This window comes from Rhagoletis zephyria, unplaced genomic scaffold, assembly GCF_001687245.7.
Source record: "Rhagoletis zephyria isolate East Lansing unplaced genomic scaffold, Rhagoletis_zephyria_1.1 Rzeph_scaffold_00536, whole genome shotgun sequence".
Lineage (NCBI taxonomy): Eukaryota > Metazoa > Arthropoda > Insecta > Diptera > Tephritidae > Rhagoletis > Rhagoletis zephyria.
Genome location: NW_016157620.1, coordinates 195,614 through 216,069, shown reverse-complemented (window position 1 = coordinate 216,069; position 20,456 = coordinate 195,614). Strand labels below are relative to the sequence as shown.

General features: G+C 34.5%; 2 protein-coding genes across 2 annotated transcripts in view; one reads left to right on the top strand and one right to left on the bottom strand.

Annotated features, from left to right (window-relative positions):
• Nucleotides 1-285: 285 nt before the first annotated feature.
• Snx27 (sorting nexin 27) lies at nucleotides 286-15,155 on the bottom strand. Its single transcript, XM_017612423.1, has 8 exons — nucleotides 14,628-15,155; nucleotides 14,293-14,449; nucleotides 4,715-4,817; nucleotides 4,556-4,638; nucleotides 3,848-4,493; nucleotides 3,602-3,791; nucleotides 3,326-3,504; nucleotides 286-3,259 (listed from the first exon to the last, which is right to left on the bottom strand). Exons 1-8 carry the CDS (start codon nucleotides 14,704-14,706, stop codon nucleotides 3,191-3,193), a joined length of 1,506 nt encoding a protein of 501 aa, XP_017467912.1. The 5' UTR covers nucleotides 14,707-15,155; the 3' UTR covers nucleotides 286-3,190.
• Nucleotides 15,156-15,729: 574 nt separating this feature from the next.
• Ptpmeg2 (Protein tyrosine phosphatase Meg2) overlaps nucleotides 15,730-20,456 on the top strand; it is a 39,262-nt gene continuing 34,535 nt past the window's right edge. Inside the window, exon 1 of the mRNA XM_017612422.1 lies at nucleotides 15,730-16,021. Within this exon, the coding sequence (XP_017467911.1) occupies nucleotides 15,974-16,021 (48 nt within the window). The 5' untranslated portion in view covers nucleotides 15,730-15,973. The remainder of the gene's footprint in view (nucleotides 16,022-20,456) is intronic.

Here is a 20,456-nt window from a genome sequence, read left to right as displayed (position 1 = left end):
GTAATCGACGACCCATTAATTCAGAGTGAATTTCAACCCGTACCAATTTGAATTCAAAATGAGTTTTATTGAACTTCACCAGGAAGTGAATTGCGGAACCTGCCTGTTTGTTTACCTTTTTCAAACCCGCTTCAATTTTATCTTCTTAAGACCAACATATTTTTACATGACTTCGCGAATTTAATAGTCTTTTAGACACAGTTTTGTAAATTATAGGCGTTTTTGGTGACTTAAAAAGTTCGTGAATTGTTTTTTTTTTTTTGTTTGATTTTGTTAAACGTGTTATTGTTTTGTTTTACCAGAACACATCACTTTTCTATCGGAAAATATAATATACAAATAAAATATACATCTTCGTCAAACCTTTCACCAAATCAATATAATTCCATTTTTACAAGATCAAATTAAGACTGATTGACTTATGTATGGATTTATAAAGAAAACGGATTTTCGTAGAGCCCGCTGTCATTTTGTATGGAACTTCGCGACCTACGACTCAATATGTTATTTTATTCCTGAATTAATCCGTGAAAGTTCCTGCCTACATATTTATGATTTAAGAAACAGTTCCATATATGTACTACCCATCATTGTTTATAGCATATGTATATATGTATGTAGTATATGCGTGTTTTATGTATTTCAGTTTAAAAGCATCGGAAGAGAATAGCATCATTAAATCTGACTTTTATTATTTTTGTTATTGAATACCTTATCCATCAAATGCATAATTAATTTGCTTACTAAAGCATGGTTTACTCTCTTAAGGAATGTCACTGTTGGAACGAGTATTTTACTATAAAAAAAAAAAAAAATAACTAACAATGTAATGGCCACATTTCTGCTTTGCGTAGAAATTATTTATACATATACCTATGTAAGTCTATTAATATTTAGGATAGGTAACTAAATTATAAAATCGTGAAATTCTTTAAAAGAATAGATTCATTAATATATAGTAACAAATACATATGTGTTTGTTCGTTTTACGTTGATTCATTTGAAACTTTGAATTTATATAGAATAGCTTCAACTACATAACTTCAAGATGGAATAGAAGCTTTGAATTTTTTGTTTTTATTTATCTACAATTAAATTAAGTCCCTTGCTATATTCATTTATCAGCAAAGATAAACAATAGTTTCTATGCCTGTTGCTTGACCTAACCGCATGTGACACATGAATATAACTACATACATATGTATGTATAACGTTTTTTTCTTTAATTATAAACAGTTTGATAGATCTTCTTATGAATATACAAATTTACTGCTACATGTTTGATTTTTCCCTCAACCATCTAAGCCTGCGGATTATGCCCAAAAAGAGTCCAGAGAGTTGTTGGGTCAAAGTAACCGGTTCAAACCAATCGTGATCGATAGCTTACACCAGAATATATTTACAGTTAATTTTAACCAAGTTTTACTGATGCCGAAAGAGCCAAAAACCCTGAATTTTTGCAGCGGCCAATTTTTGCGAAATTTTCACTTGGCCTCGCTATATCTCAGGCGCTTTATTATCGCTTAATTTGAAGATTTTACACAATAAGTTCTTAATACTTATTAAAAACAAAATGGCTGATTTTTAAACTTTTTTTCTAAAAATTATGGAGGTAGCTTTTACAAATGCTAAAGGTGTGCTATAAAATTTGAAAATTTTGTTTTGTTTTAATGCAACATTATAGATTATAGCATTATTATCTAAAGAAATTTTTTGTAAAGCTTCATGTTTTAAACAGCAAGTAATTCCAAAGTTATAGTAATCAGCCTCATTGCGAGAGTCGTGTCGAATGCAAGTCGTTTTTCGACATTGCCAAAAATTTCGACTCGACTAGCGTATTAAAACCGCAAAACGTTGCAGCACTGCATAGTTTTCGACAATTTTCGTCGTTTACTTATTTCAGCACGGCAGTAGACTATGTCAATGTGTTCGAGTCTTAAAATTTGGCCTAATTTACGACTTACGCAATGAGGCCGAATATTGTGGTGACACCCACGAGCGGGCGCTCGCCTCTAGATCACAAATATTTTTACATAGAACTTGTACAAGTAATTTTGTTTTTAATAAGTATTAAGAACTGTAGAAGAACTCAGTTTCTTAAGAATAACATCTTATTTATTGTGTAAAAATTGCAAATAAATCGATAATAAAAAGTCTGAGATATAGCGAGTTTAAATGAAAATGTCGCGAAAATTGGCCGCTGTGAAAAATCAGGTTTTTTGGCTTTTTCGGCATAGAGGGATCAGTAAAAACTTGGTTAAAATTAACTGTAAATGGATTTCGGTGTAAGCTATAGATCACGATCGGTTTGAACCGCTTACTTTGAGCCAAAAACTTTTTTCTTATTTCTAGAGCACTCCGCAGGCCTAATCATTTCAGCTTAACTGAAGTAGATTCTCACAACTTGCATTGACAATGGGAAAGTGTGTTTGTTTCTTGTTCGTAAGCTTGCTACGATTACTTAAGCTTGTTTCTTAGAAATTGACAACAATTTTAACATTTATTTTTTAAACATCTTAGATTAATTTAAGTGACCTGGAGCTGTTTAATTTGATCTTGGTGCGCAAATGCCGATTTTCAATTGAGTGCGTGATTAAGGTGCATTGTATGAATGTTTTAATAAGACATATGTATGTATCTTTTATTCTTACTTAATTATAAAAATTGCTAATTCGGAAATATACAATAATATATAACTTGTATATATGTAGGTATGTGGGTATGTAATATTTAATATATGCAATATTCGTTAACTTAACTGAGATTAAACAATCTGGACAATTTTATTTAATTTTTAATTTTTTTGTATTGCGAATTATGTGGTGCTACAGCGGCCATTTAATTTAGTGTTGAGTTGGTCGATTTTTATAGTACATGAAGGTATAGTACACATCATAGTGTACAAAAAAAAAAGCTTATACATTTGTATGTATTCAGCGTTTATAGTTGTTCTTTCAAATTTTAGAATGAGTTACAGTGTGGTTCAGGCCCAATTTTATTCTTAGTACAACCAGTAGTGCACTTTAGAGTTGGTGTACAGAAGATATAACTTTTAGATGAAGTAGCAAAAAAAATAAAAAATAAAAAAGTGAGATGAATATTTGCGTTTGCTGAGTTCTATCAGGTGCTTAAAATATCGTAAAACTATGATAATGGAAACCCACGCTCAAGCGTTATAGACGTTCTTTTGTTAATCACCGCTATCTTCCCATTTGCGTTCCTCCATTATTCGATCAAAACAATCAGCTAAAAACGAATGCTGAAATATTGAATGACAAAAGATTTCACTGTCGGTTATGGAAAAATATCTCGGACGCGTACTCACATATGGCGTGTAAACTTTCACCCAACGCGCCGGTTTGTCCGGGCGATTGTATTGAAAGCAGAATGACATTGACTCTTCATCGCTCTCCCAGCGAGTTATGCTTTCCCAGGTTAGTTCGACCATTTGCGACTCAAGTGAACCATCTTCACGGCATGCAAGCAAACGAAAACTTTTTATTCCTATAGAAAAAAGGTATTAAAATACATTTTTGTTTGTTTCAACTAAAAAAAAAAATCAATCACTCATTCCGGAAAATGGCCATTGTCATGTACTTACCAACGGCTGGCACTACATGTCCTTCTTTGCGACTATCACAGGTACAGTGCGGAAATACGACATCGCCATACCCGGGTAGCGTGCGCGCTAACGCCAAATATTCCGATGCTTTCTTTGCATCCTGTAAGGCTTTCAGTTCATAAAGACGGCCTTCAGCGCGTATATTTCCGCGATTCACTTCATCAACCGCCTGCGAAAGTAAAAAGTCAACTTGAAATTGTAGAATTTCAATATGTATTTAAATACCTGATAAAAAATAAATGTTGCTGCTTGTTCGCCATCAGGTAAGCCAAGCTCTCTACTCACTGAGAACAACCATCTACGCACACAGAGGCAAGTGCTGGAGGCGGTACTGTAGTTTTGGACATACAGTTGGTGTGGAATCTCGTGTGGCTGCAGCTTGCGTTCAAAATTATATTCAACAATTTCAAAGAGATAAAAATATTGTTGGGTGTACGACGTTAGGTTGGCTCGCTGAACCAGAAGTTCCCACACCACCTGCGCATTTGCAGACTTTCGCACTGAGACCGTAGATACTTCATGATCCGGCAGCATTACTTTTATGTCCACTGGAGAAGCGGATATATCGTCTTCTGAGTCCGTGAGAAAATCTTGCACCGCATCGCTTTCGGCGATGACGCGTACGGCGCACACCTTCTCCAAGTATTGCTCAAGGCCTCGCCGGCGAGTGTCCAATTGCTGCTCGCTTAATTGGAATGGCCATTTTCCAGGCAGTTTAGGAAAATTAAAACCAGCAAATTCCTTTCTTAATATTGAGTGAAGATTGGCAAATTCGCGATAACGACGAGAACACAATTGACGGCCAGCCATATGTATATTGAAAACGATGTAACGCTCTCCATTGCGATTTACAATGCTGTAGTCTGGTATACTGGAAATGCCAAAATCGGTCAACGAAACACAATCGTGTAAATTTTTTATATACATAGATACCTAATAGGCAACGATCGTTTATCGGAATAATCAATATATGAGTAACCCGTCTGATCTTCCTGAGGTTCGAGTCTTTCCGCCTCCTTTGAGTCAAAATAATTAAATTTATAAATTAAAATATATAATATGTACAGTATGTAGCTTGAATACGCATCTTACTTGCTGCGTTACCGAAATTACTGTCAGCGTGAGGCAATCCCCGCCAGACTTTATCAAATCTACGACTTGCTTGTGTGTAGCTCCTTCTACGGTAACACCATTTCTGGAAGACGAAACAAAAAAAAAAGAAAGATTTTTCATTAAAATTCTATATATTTATAAATATTGTAACCGTTTTTTTCAAGTTTGAATTTTACTTGAAATTTCAGTATCAAATTTTGCATAAAAAAACCCAAACCTAAAATATCTAGACGCTACACTCGACATCGATCTGTCCAAAGACAAGTTAAATTGCACATGATTAAAAGGTAACATGACCAAAAATTAGGAAAATATTGCGTGAGGAATTGATGTGGTTGGCGCGTAATAGCTTGATCGATTAAACTCACTTCACTGGCAAAAGATAGTTTTGTTTGATAATAACAATTAAAAATAAACTTATCGTTTATGTACATAAGTGAAAATGTGCTGCACTTGAAGAAATAAAATGTTTATCGAGCACTAACAAATATAAAATAGAGCAAGGACTTTTATGTTTTGAAAATCAATTTAAGTGGGCAGTCACCTACTTAACACAAAGCTTGAAATGCGAAAATAAATTATGTCAAGAGTAAATTATGCGTTATCAAAAGCGCAAGCAAATTATGTGATAGGCAAACCAAGGTGGGATGTTCTTTGATAATCTATGCTATTTTCAACTCTCGCCCTGTATGTATGCTCTGCCAACAACGATCCTTTGTCTTTGCTAAGTGCTGCTAGGGCGGATTTAAAGGCTTTGTTAAGGGTCTAATTGACGATTGCGGTTGCGTGCGCAGGCAAATAGAACAGGTTGTCAAAACAAATCGGATCGGTTCATAGTCTACAGTGCACCTTTAGGTCCTTGTTAGCTATGTGATATTTGGTATTGTCTTTTGAGTGCTTGAACACAAGAACGTTAAACTTACCCCGGCATTCAGTAAGCGGTCTCTAGTCACTATAAGTGACTTTTGGTGGTGAACTTGGATTTTGAGACTATTTGGTATTCAGTACGCTGTCTCACGCCTCTAGTCTCAAAAAAAGCCACTAATTTGTCACCTGGCTAAGAGCAGGTCTCAAAAATTAAAATATGGACAAAGTCAATTGCTTTCCATTTTATTTAAAAAAAAAACGCGAATATGAAGCGAGGCAATTTGTTCAATAAGAATTTCGTTAGGAAATAAACCAAAATGCTTTAATATCATACAAATCCATTGAAAAAAAAATATTTCTTTTTTTAACATTAAAATCTAAAGTTTATTCAAAAAAATAAAACTAATAAAAAAATACTAAATAAAAAATATATAAAAAATCCTCTACGCCCGAGCAGTATTCGAACCCGGACCCTCTCGACCGGCAGCCGAATGCTTTGACCACCCGGCCATTGCAACTACCCGGGCGGGGCGGCAAAAGGCATACATAAACGTTATCAGTTGACTGTCTGTGTCTGTTTTCACCACACATTTTTGGTGAACTTTTTGTGACTCTCTCCTACTGAATAGCCAAATCATCTCAAGTCACAAAAATAGTCACTAATCTCAAATTTAGTGACTTGAGATGAGACTGAATTACTGAATGTGTCTCTTCTTCTTCTTCTTCTTATTTGGCGCTGTAACCACCTAAGCCAGGGGTTCCCAAACTTTTTTCACCGCGGCACCCTTGTTGTGCTAAAAAAATTTCGCGGCACCCCTACTCATCAAATGTCTACGAAAACAAGAAAACACAATGCAAACTTTATGCTTTAGCTTTAATGTGAGGACTGAAATTGTTTTGATGATTTAATTATTTCTTTTAAGTGTATTGGGAGCTTTGACAATTTTACCCTGAAATTATTTGACGATTCATCCAATACGGGTTTTAAATCTAGTGGCGGCATCTTCCTAGTCGCCAGGGAATACCGAGGGGTCATACAGTGACTTCTAGTGGCGTTTTTTGCCTCTTGTCGTCATCCTAGACATTGCTCCTTTCGTTTTTCCAACCACTGCAAATATCCGCACACTTGCTCCATTTCAAACCATTTTTCTGTAAAAATTTGTCGATAGCTTTAAAAACCTCGTTGCTAGTGGTGTAAGTCTGAAGTACTTCGCTCATCAAAACTTCTTTTACGATTTGCATTGCGAATGGGTACCTCACTAACACGAGAAGAACAAGTCCCTGCGCTTGTTACGAGAACAGCCCAGACAGCAAAAAATCGGAAAATTAAGCCGAAAACTAGAAGAAAAGTGGATGAGACGCGGATAAGGTCTACAAAAGTACCAAAAATGGTCATGAAAAGGGTACACTTTTGGCTATTTTTCTGAAAATTTTCTGATTAAACTTTTCGTTGACCAAACGTACTGGGGTACTACGTATAAGAGCGAAATACACCACACAAGCGGCTTGACAAACCAAGCGAAATATCCCTTTGCTGCAAGCCATTTGTGTTGTGTATGGAGTTTGACGAGCCGCTGAAGGTAATTTTATTAAAAATCCAATTGTTTTTGATTTTCTGGCCGCCATGTTGAAGTTTGATCAAACCGCTTGCGTTGTGTATGGAAAGTTTAAAGAATTTGCCCGCACCACTAGTATACTCTAGTCACTAGCGGCACCCAGGCATACGCTCGCGGCACCCACTTTGGAAAAGCCTACGTTAGACAATAGATGTAGCATTGAATTTCATATTACTGGCTTTTAATTTGACAATTTTATTGAAAATCCGACATTTTCGAGATCAAAAATAAAACTAAAATTAAAAACTTCTAATTTATCTCCAAAAATCAATGAATGGATTCCCTCTGCTTAAATTAAGGAAGTAAGCTAATCATTACCGGCCGTCTTCACATACTTGAAAATCTCGCTTGCGTTCTGCTTTTTTCTCTCGCAAGCCAGATAAGAGTTTTGTTGACAGCATACTTTTTCATTTGTAAAATGTCGCCAAAAAAGTAGGCTCGAGCTTTGTAGGCTAAATTTGTATGTTCTACCAAAATAATCAATGCTACTACTCTGATGAGTTCGGCGATAAGAGGAAATACCTGTCAAACAACAAAAATGATACTTGAAAGCATGCGAGAGCTAGAAAACCGCTCGGTATGCGAGAAAAAGTATGCATCGTCACGCAAGCGAGATTTTCCAGCACGCGAGAGAATTGGAACACGATTATCCACGGTTCAGCGAATGCGAGTTATGACAACACTTAAACCTTATGAATTTACAATGTACAAAATTCAGTTACATTAAATACTTAATTTAATAACAAAAACCGCACTCGTTTGCTTCATCCCAATGTTCACACCAAATGTGATATTTTAAAATAATGACTAATAAAACATGTTTAAAACTTGACTTCGGTTAACTCCCACGTTAAAAGTTTTAAGCTAAAACGAAACAGGGTGATATCCTCTTGAAACTAAATTTATAAAAGTTTACACAGTTTTCAAAAGACTATAAAATGACGAGACTATCGAAGCTCCACAATGGGCCATATGACTCCAGAAATATGCTGGAAAGAACGCTTACACAAAGTCTTATATCATTTACTTTAGACATTTAGTAAAGTTTTCGTTTGTTTTAATGAAAATTAATTATTACAGGTAAATGTAATGTGGAACGATTTTCCGTCATTCCTTGTCAAATTTGGTTTGGAGACAAACCGGTTTCGGCGTTGTGCCATCTTCAGTGTCATTTTTTGTTCTGAATAGTTTCTGTTTATCCATCACTATTTATAGCCGTGCTAAATCGTTGTTGGTTCTTATTAGGTACGTCTGTAAAAAAGTACTGTTTTGCACCGTCTGTGTGGTAGGTTTTTCGATTTAAAAAATTCAAAACTTTTTGTTGTTGTCAAAAATTTAAGAAATCAGAGACGTCACGATTTCACAATTTCATAGAGTTTTCCGTATATTGAATGTCATTAAACTACTAAACGGCTGGACCGATTTCGTTCATATTTGGAACGTATGTCAGTACCTTGAAGGGAAATATTCCGACTAAAATTGTAGTCGCTAGGCGGCACTGTGGTCCGGATATTTCTAAAACCTGCATTTAGTTGCAGATTTGGCTCACATTTGGAACATAATGTTAGCCAATTGAAAATGAATATTGGACTAAAAAAATACACGATAGGAGGCCCTGGGGTGGAGATATTCCTAAAATTTTGTTTACGCTGGGAGAAGGATAGATATCTAATATATATTTGTCTAAGTATGTATGTATGTATGTATGTGCCATGTTGAAGCCTAAACGGACGGACAGAATCGAACGAAATTCTGACAGAGTGTTTGTTGCCACGACACCCGGGCCTATAATAAGCAGAAAAAAATTGGGATTCGATAAGGGGGTGTGGCACCTCCCATAGGCGTGAAATTTTTATCAGCAATAATTTCGGAATCATAAACCCCACGAGATTGATATTTGGTATGCAGACATATCTATGATATATGTATATGTATATGGATGGGTTTATAAAAGAGGCGTTGCACATCCCGTAGGCATAAAATTTTTTATCAGCTATAACTTCGGAACCATAAGCCCCACGAACGTCAAACTTGGTATGCAGACATATCTATGGTAGGAGTTTATAGTAAGGTATATATAAATGGGTTTGTAAAAGGGGGTGTGTCACATCCCATAGGCGTGGAATTTTTAATCAGCCGTAAATTGGGAACCATAAGTCACATGATACTGAAATTTCGTATGCAGACATACATATATATGGGAGGTGTTTAGAATAAAGTATATATAAATGTGTTTGTAAAAGGAGGATAAATATGTATTCAACTATTAGACCACTCGGATATTTAAAACTGGGTTTTTTTTTAAATTGAAAGTCATTAAAGCATTTTGAAATTGAAAGAATAAATCATTTTATTTATCTCGCGAGGCTGTTAAACGAAACAAGTGCATGTATAATGAATAAAACTACTTCTGAAATAAGTGTTCTACTGGAAAAGTGCAGTTATACTAAAACAGTTAAGCGAATACGAAGCTAAACGGAATCTACCATAGTAGACTAATTTTAATTTAAAAATTCTATCGTTACCTTAATCCCCCTTATATTAGTAATGGAACAAGATTTTTGGTACAGAAAGTGATGATCAATATATGTGACCTGGTCTACGGAAAGGGGGCTTAGGTGTCAAAAAATCAATTTTCACTTTTTGGTTGATTCGGATGGAAGATGAGATGCTTTTTTCACGTGGTGAAAAGCAGAAAATCCTAACTTGCTTAGAGGTGTACTAAAAATGTAGAGAAAGAAGAGTAAAAAAAAACGAGTAAACGAAACGAGTTGCTTACTTTTAACAGCTTTTTCACAGAAAACTAGTTTTCGCACGTAAGCTCCCTTTTCGTAGACCAGGTCACATATAGTAGTTGAAGAAAAAAGTTTGCCTTCCCCAATTTGTGCTGAACTGAATATTTTGTATTACTTTGTTTGTTTTTGTTTGTTTATTTGTTTTTATCAGTAAATGTGTTTTTTCTTCGTTAAAAGGTTTTTGAATTATGTATTTTTTAGGTGTAAATTATGGCCGCCACAATTTATTTATGTAGGTGCTCAAAAGGTTTCCAAAAAACCGTAAAAATTATTAAAGATGGGTCAGAGAAGTCACGCATTTTTGTGATTTTTTCCGAAACCAATTAGCTCTTAAATTTATTTGGCGGCCCTAATTAACACCTAATTGATATGCCTGCGGCCCGATATGGGGATGGGGTACAAAAATATTCTGGCAACACTGGTGTAAGCGCCAGTCTATTATATTATTATTATTATTATATGAACATATCGCACACCGTCTTCAAAAGAGTCACAACTCAAAATAATACGTTTGTCATAAAATTCGAAAAACTATTTCTTAGCACATCATAATTATGTTTTTTTTAATAAATTATAACAAAAATTTGCTCAAGCTTTTGCGGAAAGGTAAATAAAAGCTTTGCATACATTTTTAGGACAGAGATAGTGAAGGTAATATTAAAATACAATCCTGTGCAAAATTTTAGTAAAATATCTTCAAAACTGGGGGAGTTTTTTATAAAATAGTTAAAATTTAAGCAAAGTTTCAAGCTATCTCGAAAAGTGGAGCCAATCGAGCACAACTGGGGACGCCATTGAATTAAGAAGGCTCTAATAAATTAAGAGAAACCTTTGTCGAAAAAATGTTGATTCGATACCGGCGTCGAAATACATGGCAAAGGGAGTACTCTTTTATGCCTCAATTTGGGAGTTCTTCCTTCAGGTTCTAGTGGGAAATAATGTTTGTAGAATACAAGTTTTTAAAATGAAATGCTTAAAAAACTATACGCGATAAATCGAAAATTTTGAAAATTGTGAAAATTTGAGTTACAAACTTTGAGTAACTTGCCATTTAGTTATTTTTCAGGGCACACTTTACCTACGACAAATTAAGTGTACACATAAGTACTAAATTGCCCATAAAATATCCAACCAGTATATGGTGTGCTTCAAAAGTTATGACATAATTAATTTTTCACCTCCTAAAAATTACACAAAAAATTCACTTGTCTATACTAACTATATAAAGAGAAGTCCAAAGGCCAAAAAAATGTACTTTTTCCCGTAGGTGGACCAGGGACCTATCTATTCGAAAAAATCGTATTATGGTCCGATTTGCTTAAAATTTGGTACGTGGGTAGCTTTTTGCCTATATTAGCATATATGATTCTTTTTTTCCGGGAAGTGGACCTGGGACGAACTATTCGAAAAAATCGTATTATGGTCCGATTTTCTTAAAATTTGGTACGTAGGTAGCTTTTTGCCTTTTTTCCAGGAAGTGGACCAGTGACAGATACATTCGAAAAAATTTTATTTATAATCCAATTTGTTAAAATTTGGTCGTGGGTAGCTTTTTGCCTATATTAGCATAATTTTTTGTAAGTAATTAGGTAGCTTATTGCCTGGATTAACATATAGGTCACTTTTTTCTGATAGGTGGACCTGATACTGAGGTATTTGGAGACAAGTAGGGGTTATTGTGAAAGGTGGCGTGTCGCGTTTCAAACATAAGGAAACTTTTGCCTATCTGTAAATACATATCGTTACCTTAATTCACAGAGGCCTAACCGAAACTTTTTTCAAAACTGCGTTTTCACATATTAAAAAATATTAAAGTGTTAGTACCAACAACAACGGAGCTACATGCCACATGCTACCTGTTTTTCATACTCATTTTATGTTTTTTGCTCTCCTGTAAAAAACTTTGTTGGTTAAGGTCTTTGTGGATTACGATATATACTTCTTTGATACGTGTATTTGTGAGCGAACCCCTCCTAAATGCGCGAAACGATTTTAATGATTTTTGTGTATGTGTTTGAGCGGGTCCCTCTATAATTAAGGTTCACAACTTGAAACGCCAGGTGGCGCTGGAGTCGAGTTATTACTATAAATTGTATTTATTTGGCTCATATTCGAAATATATATTGGTAACGGTGGGGTCAATATGTACTATTGCACAAAAAGAGCTGCGGCCCTAAACAGGATAAAGACTATTCTTGATAAATGCCTACAAATATAATTGTAAGAACTCTCAGGTATTTCGTCTGAAATAAGTCTATGTATACGGGATTTCTGTGGACTAATGATACTCCCCCATTTTGAAATTTCCACCAACTGTACTATACAGATTCAAGGACGATTCACCATCGAATCAGATCATTGTTGTCTCAAGAACTTCTTCATGGGCATAACTTTTTCATAAGGTTATTTAAGATGACGACCACAAAACCAAACGTGAACGTGAATTGTTGGTGAAAACGTTGGACCAAATGTTTAAATAAAAAATTAATTTAGGGCGGGACGAAGTCCGCCGGGTCTGCTAGACTAATATATATATTTTTTGACTGAAAACATTTATAGCTCAGAAGTTATGCAACAAAATCATTCAAAATTTTTTTGAGGCTTCAAGTATACGTCTATGAATTATATCCAAAAGCAATCAGCTTGATATAGTATACAGCAATGAAAATATAGCTAAATAACACAAAGGTTACCTGTTTTTTAGATTTGCCCATATATTAAATGTTCCTTTTTAATTGCATACTTATTTTTTCCTATTAAGGCTGTTCAGGATCTTGTGCATATGCTCTTGCACTTTGCATTTGTCAATGCACAACAATAAAATGATCGCGGTTAACATAGCAGCAAGCATAAAATTTACTAATGTAATTCCAACTGCAAATCCAAGACCGCAACTTCCTGAGCAGCCCTATTGAGTTAGTTTTCATGACATCTATACCACCACAACGGGGTTTAGCAAATTCACTTTCAATTTTTTCCTACATTTTTCAGCTGTTCGGTTTGGTAGATAAGAGACAATAGGGGTATTCTCTGAGTCTTGCAAAGCCCTTGCATGGTGCACAGATTGCACGGATTGCACGGTAAAAACCGGTTTTCGTATGGGACAGCTTTGCAAACCGTGCAATCCGTGCACCGTGAAAGGGCTTTGCAAGAATCGGTAACGAAGTTCTATGGGGAAAGGGGTTGAATAATCAGCCTCATTGCGTACGACGTAAATTAGACTAAAATAAAGTTTTTTTTTTTGGGTAGTTGGACATAAATTTTGCTTTTTGTCATCAATTTACTGCTGTATATGCGAAAGTAGGACCGGATTCTATTGTCAAATATGGATAGGAAAAAATGAAAGGATAAACTGTGCCCACGTGGTTTTTGGTAGTTGATACTTGTAGGTGGCAAACAATTTTTCGTTTTTGTCATCAATTCACCTTGCAGGACAGATAGATAGTAATATTGAATATGTTTATGAATATGTTTTTGACTTGATTTTTCGAGCCAAAATTCTCGCTCAAACTAGGCTTGTGCAGCTCAAACCCGGCGTTGTGAATTTCCCAAAGGTAAAAATTATGGAACAATATTTGTTGAATCAACATGTAATTTTTGAGCAAAAAACAGAACCGACTTCAATTCTCATATCAATATTTTGGTGTACCGTTAATTTGTTCCTGATCCAATTATCGGATCTAAACGAAATTAGTATGGGACCACCCTTCCGATGAAAAAAATAATTATCGAAATCGCTTGACGTGGTCCAAAGTTATGCGGTACCATATGTACATAAAAAATATTAGCTGATAACCTTCTCCTTTTATTAAGTCAGTTAAAAATGTATGTAAACTGAATTCATGAACTTGTTAGTTTTTTTTAATAAAATGTGTTATGGTCTTGATAATAAAACAAATTAAGTATTTTGTTGCCATACAATTTTAAAATAAAAATATTTCTAGAGAAACTTTTTTTCCAACGTTCTGTCACCTTTTTATAGTTTTTTGAAGATTTTATCGTCACTTGGACGATTTTTAACAATATGTTTTTCTGGCCATACTGATGGCAAGTGATTGGTTAAATAAACTATCGAATTCCAATACACAAAGGGGCGTACTAAACAGGTTGCTGGGATTGCACCCATCTATGCTTTTATACCATCCATGAGTTCACGAAAGTAATAATATAAGAAAAACAAATCAACAATTAGCCTATACTGTCACAAATAAGACGCGAAAATATCTACATATAACTATGATATACATATACATATTATATAGTGAATATTAGTACTTACACCTCTAGTATGCGATCCCCTTTTTTTATTCCTGCCTTCTCTGCGGCGCCGTTTTCGAGCACGGCACTTACGTGTTGCAAGGGGGCATATAACTCTCCGTTTATTGAACGAAGTTGCCCACCCTCAGAAACTTGTCCACGCACATTGAAACCAAAGCCTAAAATTGAAAGAAAAAATCAATAAAATTACTCTAGGTACCTTTGCCGTGCGCTTTTAAAGAATGGCATAGGAAGCATAGATCTTAAAAATTTTTCGCAAATAATTATTATTCCAGTATTACAGAATTATCTGACGTTATAGCATTTGGACAGTCCAGATATTTCAACCACAAATACCTGTTTCCGTTTTATATATATGAACCACTCGCGGACCGCTTGGCGCTGTAGAGTCACTACCAACTCCACCGCCGCTCATATTAAATCCTTTAATTCAATTATACAATTTTTTATTTGTTGTAGTTAAATGTAATAAAACGACTCGTATCTTCCTGTTTAGTGATGCACTTTTAAAGTTTATTAAATTTGCGTAACTTCGGTTTTCATCAGTTCTATGGCCACGTCCTTTTTTGTTGGCTAATGAGGTACAACGTAAATCATTTCAATGTTAAATTGTACAGTGTAGAAATCGTTTTCAGACAATTTTTGTAGATAAGATTTAAAAACACTCCTCGCAGGTTTCAATTGCAGAAAAAATTACTTTCCTTTGCTATGAGGACCGAATGAAAATATGAGAAAAAAATTAATACGAGCACTTCCTTCTGTGGCTGCCACCTGAGAATACATCGTATGCATGCCGGCCATTCGTGTGAAATCCAAATAAAGATAGGAAATTGGCTGGAAAAAATATTTGCGGACAAAAGACTTTAATCTACATTTATAAATGAAAACTCTTTGGAATGCCTCCCGGCCCGCCTAAATGCCATTGCAAACAGGCACGGTACGGCACCGGACGGTATAATCCCGATACGATACGCGGTAACGATATACGCAAAGGCACTCAGCAGGAAACCGTGCGAAGAGCGATGAGGACAAAAGACGTCAACGCAATCGTCCTTCAAAATTTATATTTGTTAATATAAATAATTTTAATGACGCTCTCATATGCCGCCATTGTATTTGATACCGCATATCGTACGGGATTATACCGCATTGTACCGTACCGCGCCTCTTTTGCAGGCCTTAACGCGAAGATTCCAACGAATTACTCACCCAGAAAACATGATATATTTTACTAACGGAAGAACTATTTGGTAAAACCAGTTATTAAAAATATTAAAAAATATTGGGAAAATAACGTAAATGACGTAAGAAACGTTATTTGATTCGCCAAATATGCAGCAGAGAACGTTAAATATTTATTTTAAGTATTTAACGTTCTCTGGCATCACTATGGAAATGTCATGGATAGACAATTAAATGTTTTTGTTTATTTTCCTTTTCATTAGTCATTCGTGTTGAGCGTTTTCAAGCAACATACAAATTCTTCGGTACTCTTGTTGCAATTATTCTTGTTTTGTTTAAAGATCGAATTATTTTGTAGAGCTGTAACAAAACGTTTTCAAAAGATGAAACATATAATTGTGTGATTAATAGTTATTTATTAAATACCGGTGTGTAGTAAAAGATATTCGAATATTTTTGTGAGCAACCCTGTTTGGACGACAAAGCGAGAATTTGGAGTCATGTCAGAATTACATTCGTTCAAAATGGCGTCGGATGATCAAGAGTTTGTAAGTACCTGTGATCCAATTATATTTAAATAATTACGTTTATATTTATAAATATATAACCAAATTATTGAGGAAGTGGTTGCTGCGTGGAAAAAATTTATATCGCTTAGTTTAAGCTCTAAAAGATGTAATACGTCGTCAAACTAAATCAGGTTTAATTTGCAATAGTGCGAAGCTCAAAATTCCAGCACATGACATTCAACCGCAAAAATGTAACACAAATGCTCTACAGCATGTAAACATTAAAAGTCTGTTTTACAACCAAATTAAAAGCTTGAGGTAAGGTTGGCTACTTTCTTTCATACGTCAATTTATGAACCAATATCGTTATGCATCAGCAAAATTGTGCAGTTTTCGTGCGATGCACGTGTGTATACATTTAATGTTTACATATGGGTTTGTGTGTATGTATTGTGGCTCAATTTTTGTTTTCCACATCCTCTTTTGTTTTCATTTTGAGTCATTTACATCCGCAAGTTGATTTCTGATAGGAAAACAGCTGAAGTGCATATGCATGTGTGTTCCCACATACACTCGCCACAAAAAGTTTTCACCCATGGTACAATAATTACAGGTATTGTCTTCCAAGAGAGCGCATATTCCGATCTGCCTTATTTGAAATATATCATTGTTGCCCACACTAAAAGCTTTACTGTAAGGGAAAAGGGATATTTCTATTCACCATATACCATGTACATATGTATGTCCACGTATTTTTTTTAAACAAACCTTCTTGCAGAGAACTTAATAACTTGCAAAAGCCAAAAAAAACATTTGCTTGTAAATGAAATTAAAATTTGTATGGCTTACTTAATTTCAAACATTATTTTCTTGTTTTGAAAAATTATAAAAATTAAATTGAGCGAAAACAAAAAGCAAAGCCAAATAAAAGTTAAAGAATCAACATTGAAATGCGTCAAAATGAAAATAATGGAGCACGAATTTCGATGTGAGGCAAAATTCTCAGGAAAGACAATGTAAATTATAGCTGTATTTTCTTGTAAGCGAGCGACAAAACAAAGCTCAACTCGGGTAAAATTTCCTTTTAGCTACTTAAGCTACCCTGCTGGTAGCTGGCAAGAAACATGTAATTAGTTTAACGTGATTTAGACACAAAAAACAATAGAAATTAGTTATTATGCGAGGTATTTGCATAATATATATACTTAAGAGCGAAATACACCACACAAGCGGTTTGACAAACCAAGCGAAATTTCCCTTTGCTTCAAGCCATTTGTGCTGTGTATGGGGGTGTTTGAAGGTTTGACGGCGGTTTGTCAAACCTTCAAACACCCCCATACACAGCACAAATGGCTTGAAGCAAAGGGAAATTTCGCTTGGTTTGTCAAACCGCTTGTGTGGTGTATTTCGCTCTTTATTTAAAATATAAATCATGTATATACGAAAACAAAAATTTCCCTCTCCAATTTCCCAGTAACAATTCACAATAGAGCAGTTTTTTCACTTAACAACACTACTATTCAGGTCGCGTATTTTTTAACCGACCTGCTGGCTGAACTCGGATAAATAGCCGAGTTTATGTTGTTGCTTTGCGTGTATTTCGTCATTTAAGCGAGTGTTCTTTTGTAGCTCGGTTGCAAAAGAATGGACCTATTGTATCATGGTTTTACCTTACTATGTTTTTATCATGAGTTGCGATCCCGTACGAGTCCGTACTAGTCAGAAAAAGTCAGAATCAGTCAGATATTACTGGAAATCGATCCCGTACTCGGGTTCTCTGACTATTGAGAGGACAAGAAAGAGAGTAAATACGGTTCTCTCTCTGTCAGAAGTTACCAGTTTTAGGCCGAGAATTTTTTGCTGGTAAATTCTGGTAAATGTGTCAAACGATCAGCTGTAGTGTGTTTGGCAACCAAATTGTAAACAAAAGAAAAGTGCACTCTGCTAATTCATGTTGAAAAGTATTTAATTACTTGTTTAAGTGGATTCTAATGAATTTGAAAGTATTTTTGGTTATTTACATGTGTGAGCTGAGTGTGTTTACATACAAAATAAGGGAAAATTTACGACCAAAATTTGAAGGTTATATCGTATGTTGATATTTTAATTATTGATTTAATTTTAATTTTAAGTACAAATATTTTAATGTTTTAACATTGAAAGTTTATTTATTGAATAATCAAAAATTTTCTTTTTGATAACAAACAAATCATTGAACCATAAATTGAACATAAAGAATTTAAACAAGTATAAAAACATATAGGTAAAATACCCTACAGAGGTTATGTTGAAGTTGACAGAAGTTACAATTTTTTACTAGAATGCAATCCCGTTCTTTCGCTCTGAGCGAATTTTTATTTTTTTGACAGTTTTACTAGTTTTAGCCCGAGGAATACGGGATTGCACCTATGGTTTTCACTACGTCATATTTTGAAAACATATTTTGACTCAACTTTATTTCCTTTTCCAATACGTTTACCGATTATATATGGTTTTTTCCACAAGCTACTTGTAGAAAAACTCGGGCAAGTTCAAACTGTTAGCGTGTATCAAATAAACTCTAAACCTTAAATGTTACTAGTTCACAAAATTCTAAATTATTTAATTTTTAATGTTTATTGTTAATTAGTTTTGAGTTTATGAAGGATTTTCTTTAGAAAAATTTTGTCGTAAGCGCCATTTGTCCGCAATTTGGCAGCTACTTTTTATGAAATACGACAAAATGTGATCAAAATTTCTACTAAATTAACGACACTTTTTACTCAATATCTCGGAAACTAAAGGAGATACACAAAAATTGAGAACACCATTTCTAAAATATTTATTAGTTATTAGTTTAATATGACTGCATCACTAACTAAGTTTTAACTAAATTATCGAAAAAATTGTAGTCAATATCTCGGAAACTAGAGGAGATATCTAAAAACTGAAAACACCAATCGAAAGACCTTATTTCAAAATATATAACTGCATCTAGAACTAGAAATCGTCAAAATGGCGCTTACGACAATCTTTTACCCAGGCGACGATTGGTAGTAATACGCATGGTTCGATACCCCTTTCGGCTATTTTGGGTCAATTTTTGGCGGGTACGCTAAAGTGCACAATTACCCAAACCTACTGTAAGCCAATTTAGCAGCACATGTACACTACTGGAGACCTATTTTGATCTAAATCAATCGATAAACCGTTTTTTAGTTTCATTTTACAACGTGTTTTCACGTTAACTCTGTTCTTTTGCTCGACCGCGGGTGCCCGAAAGCCATGATGCAATAATAGAAGGTGTTGGATGTTGGCAGCTTCTCGCTCTAATTCCGCCATATTGACTTCCTTTGGTGACTTCTTTAAGAATTCTTTGCATTATAATATAGTTTAATGTTTTTCATGAACTTACAGGAAGAAAAACTCGGGACTAAATCCTGTAACTTCTGACTAGTAATAGTTGCTCAGTTACTCTCAATTTCAATTTATGTTTTTAAGCAAAGCAACTTAAATATCTTTATTTTATATCAGTTATATCAGCTAATTGCAGTCGCAGTCATTTTTACAAAAAGTAAAAAAAAAACAGATCATCTTTACACTTACATATATGGGGTATTCACAACGGTGTCGTAAGTGTCGTATTGTTGTAAGTCGTAAACTTTAACCGCCTAAAAAATATATTAAGGGGGTTCGAAAAGTACCATCAAAGTCATTTTATGCATTCTCGCAGTGTTAAAGAATAGTCAAGACCGATTTCGTAAAAAAAAAGATGTCATGTCTCCGATTCGCTTCAAATTCAAATAGTTATATAATAGTTATGATTGCCCTAAAGTTAACTTGGCTATTAACAGTTCAACTTGTTTAAGTTGATTTGCATGGTGAAGACCAGTAAATTTGGGATTTAAAATTACACCATCGTGATCCTTGTTTAATTCTCTATAAAAAACATGTTAAAAAAAAAAATTGAAGTTCTTCCAGAACTATTTTTAAGAATTTTAAACAATAAAATTTTAACCAATAACTATGTGCATATTTAGATGTTTTCCTTTAATTGATAGGTGAAAAAAAAAATCAAGTGAATCATTAATTTAACGTTATTGTGTTCGCTCCCGCTCAAATATTAAATTTATATTTTTGTACGATTTGACGTTTAGTTTCGGGAACGAAAAAAAAATAAAAAATCTCAAAATTCGACGCGATTTCTGCGAGTGCAGAAAAGAGACTCCTTACCCCGTAAAAAAACGGAAAAGTGGGCGTGGTTTGCCCATTTTTTCTAATTTTAATGGTATATGTATCTATAACATTTCTTGTGCAAATCAATATTAGGATGGTAGAGGGGGAAAGGTGAAAAATTCAAAATTTTAAAATGCCCATATTTCCCAATTAATTAAATAGAGAATGAAATTACCTTTCATTTAGTATAAAATAGGTGCATTCTTTTGCAACTGCAAACTCGGCTATTTATCCGAGTTCAGCCAGCAGGTCGGTTAAA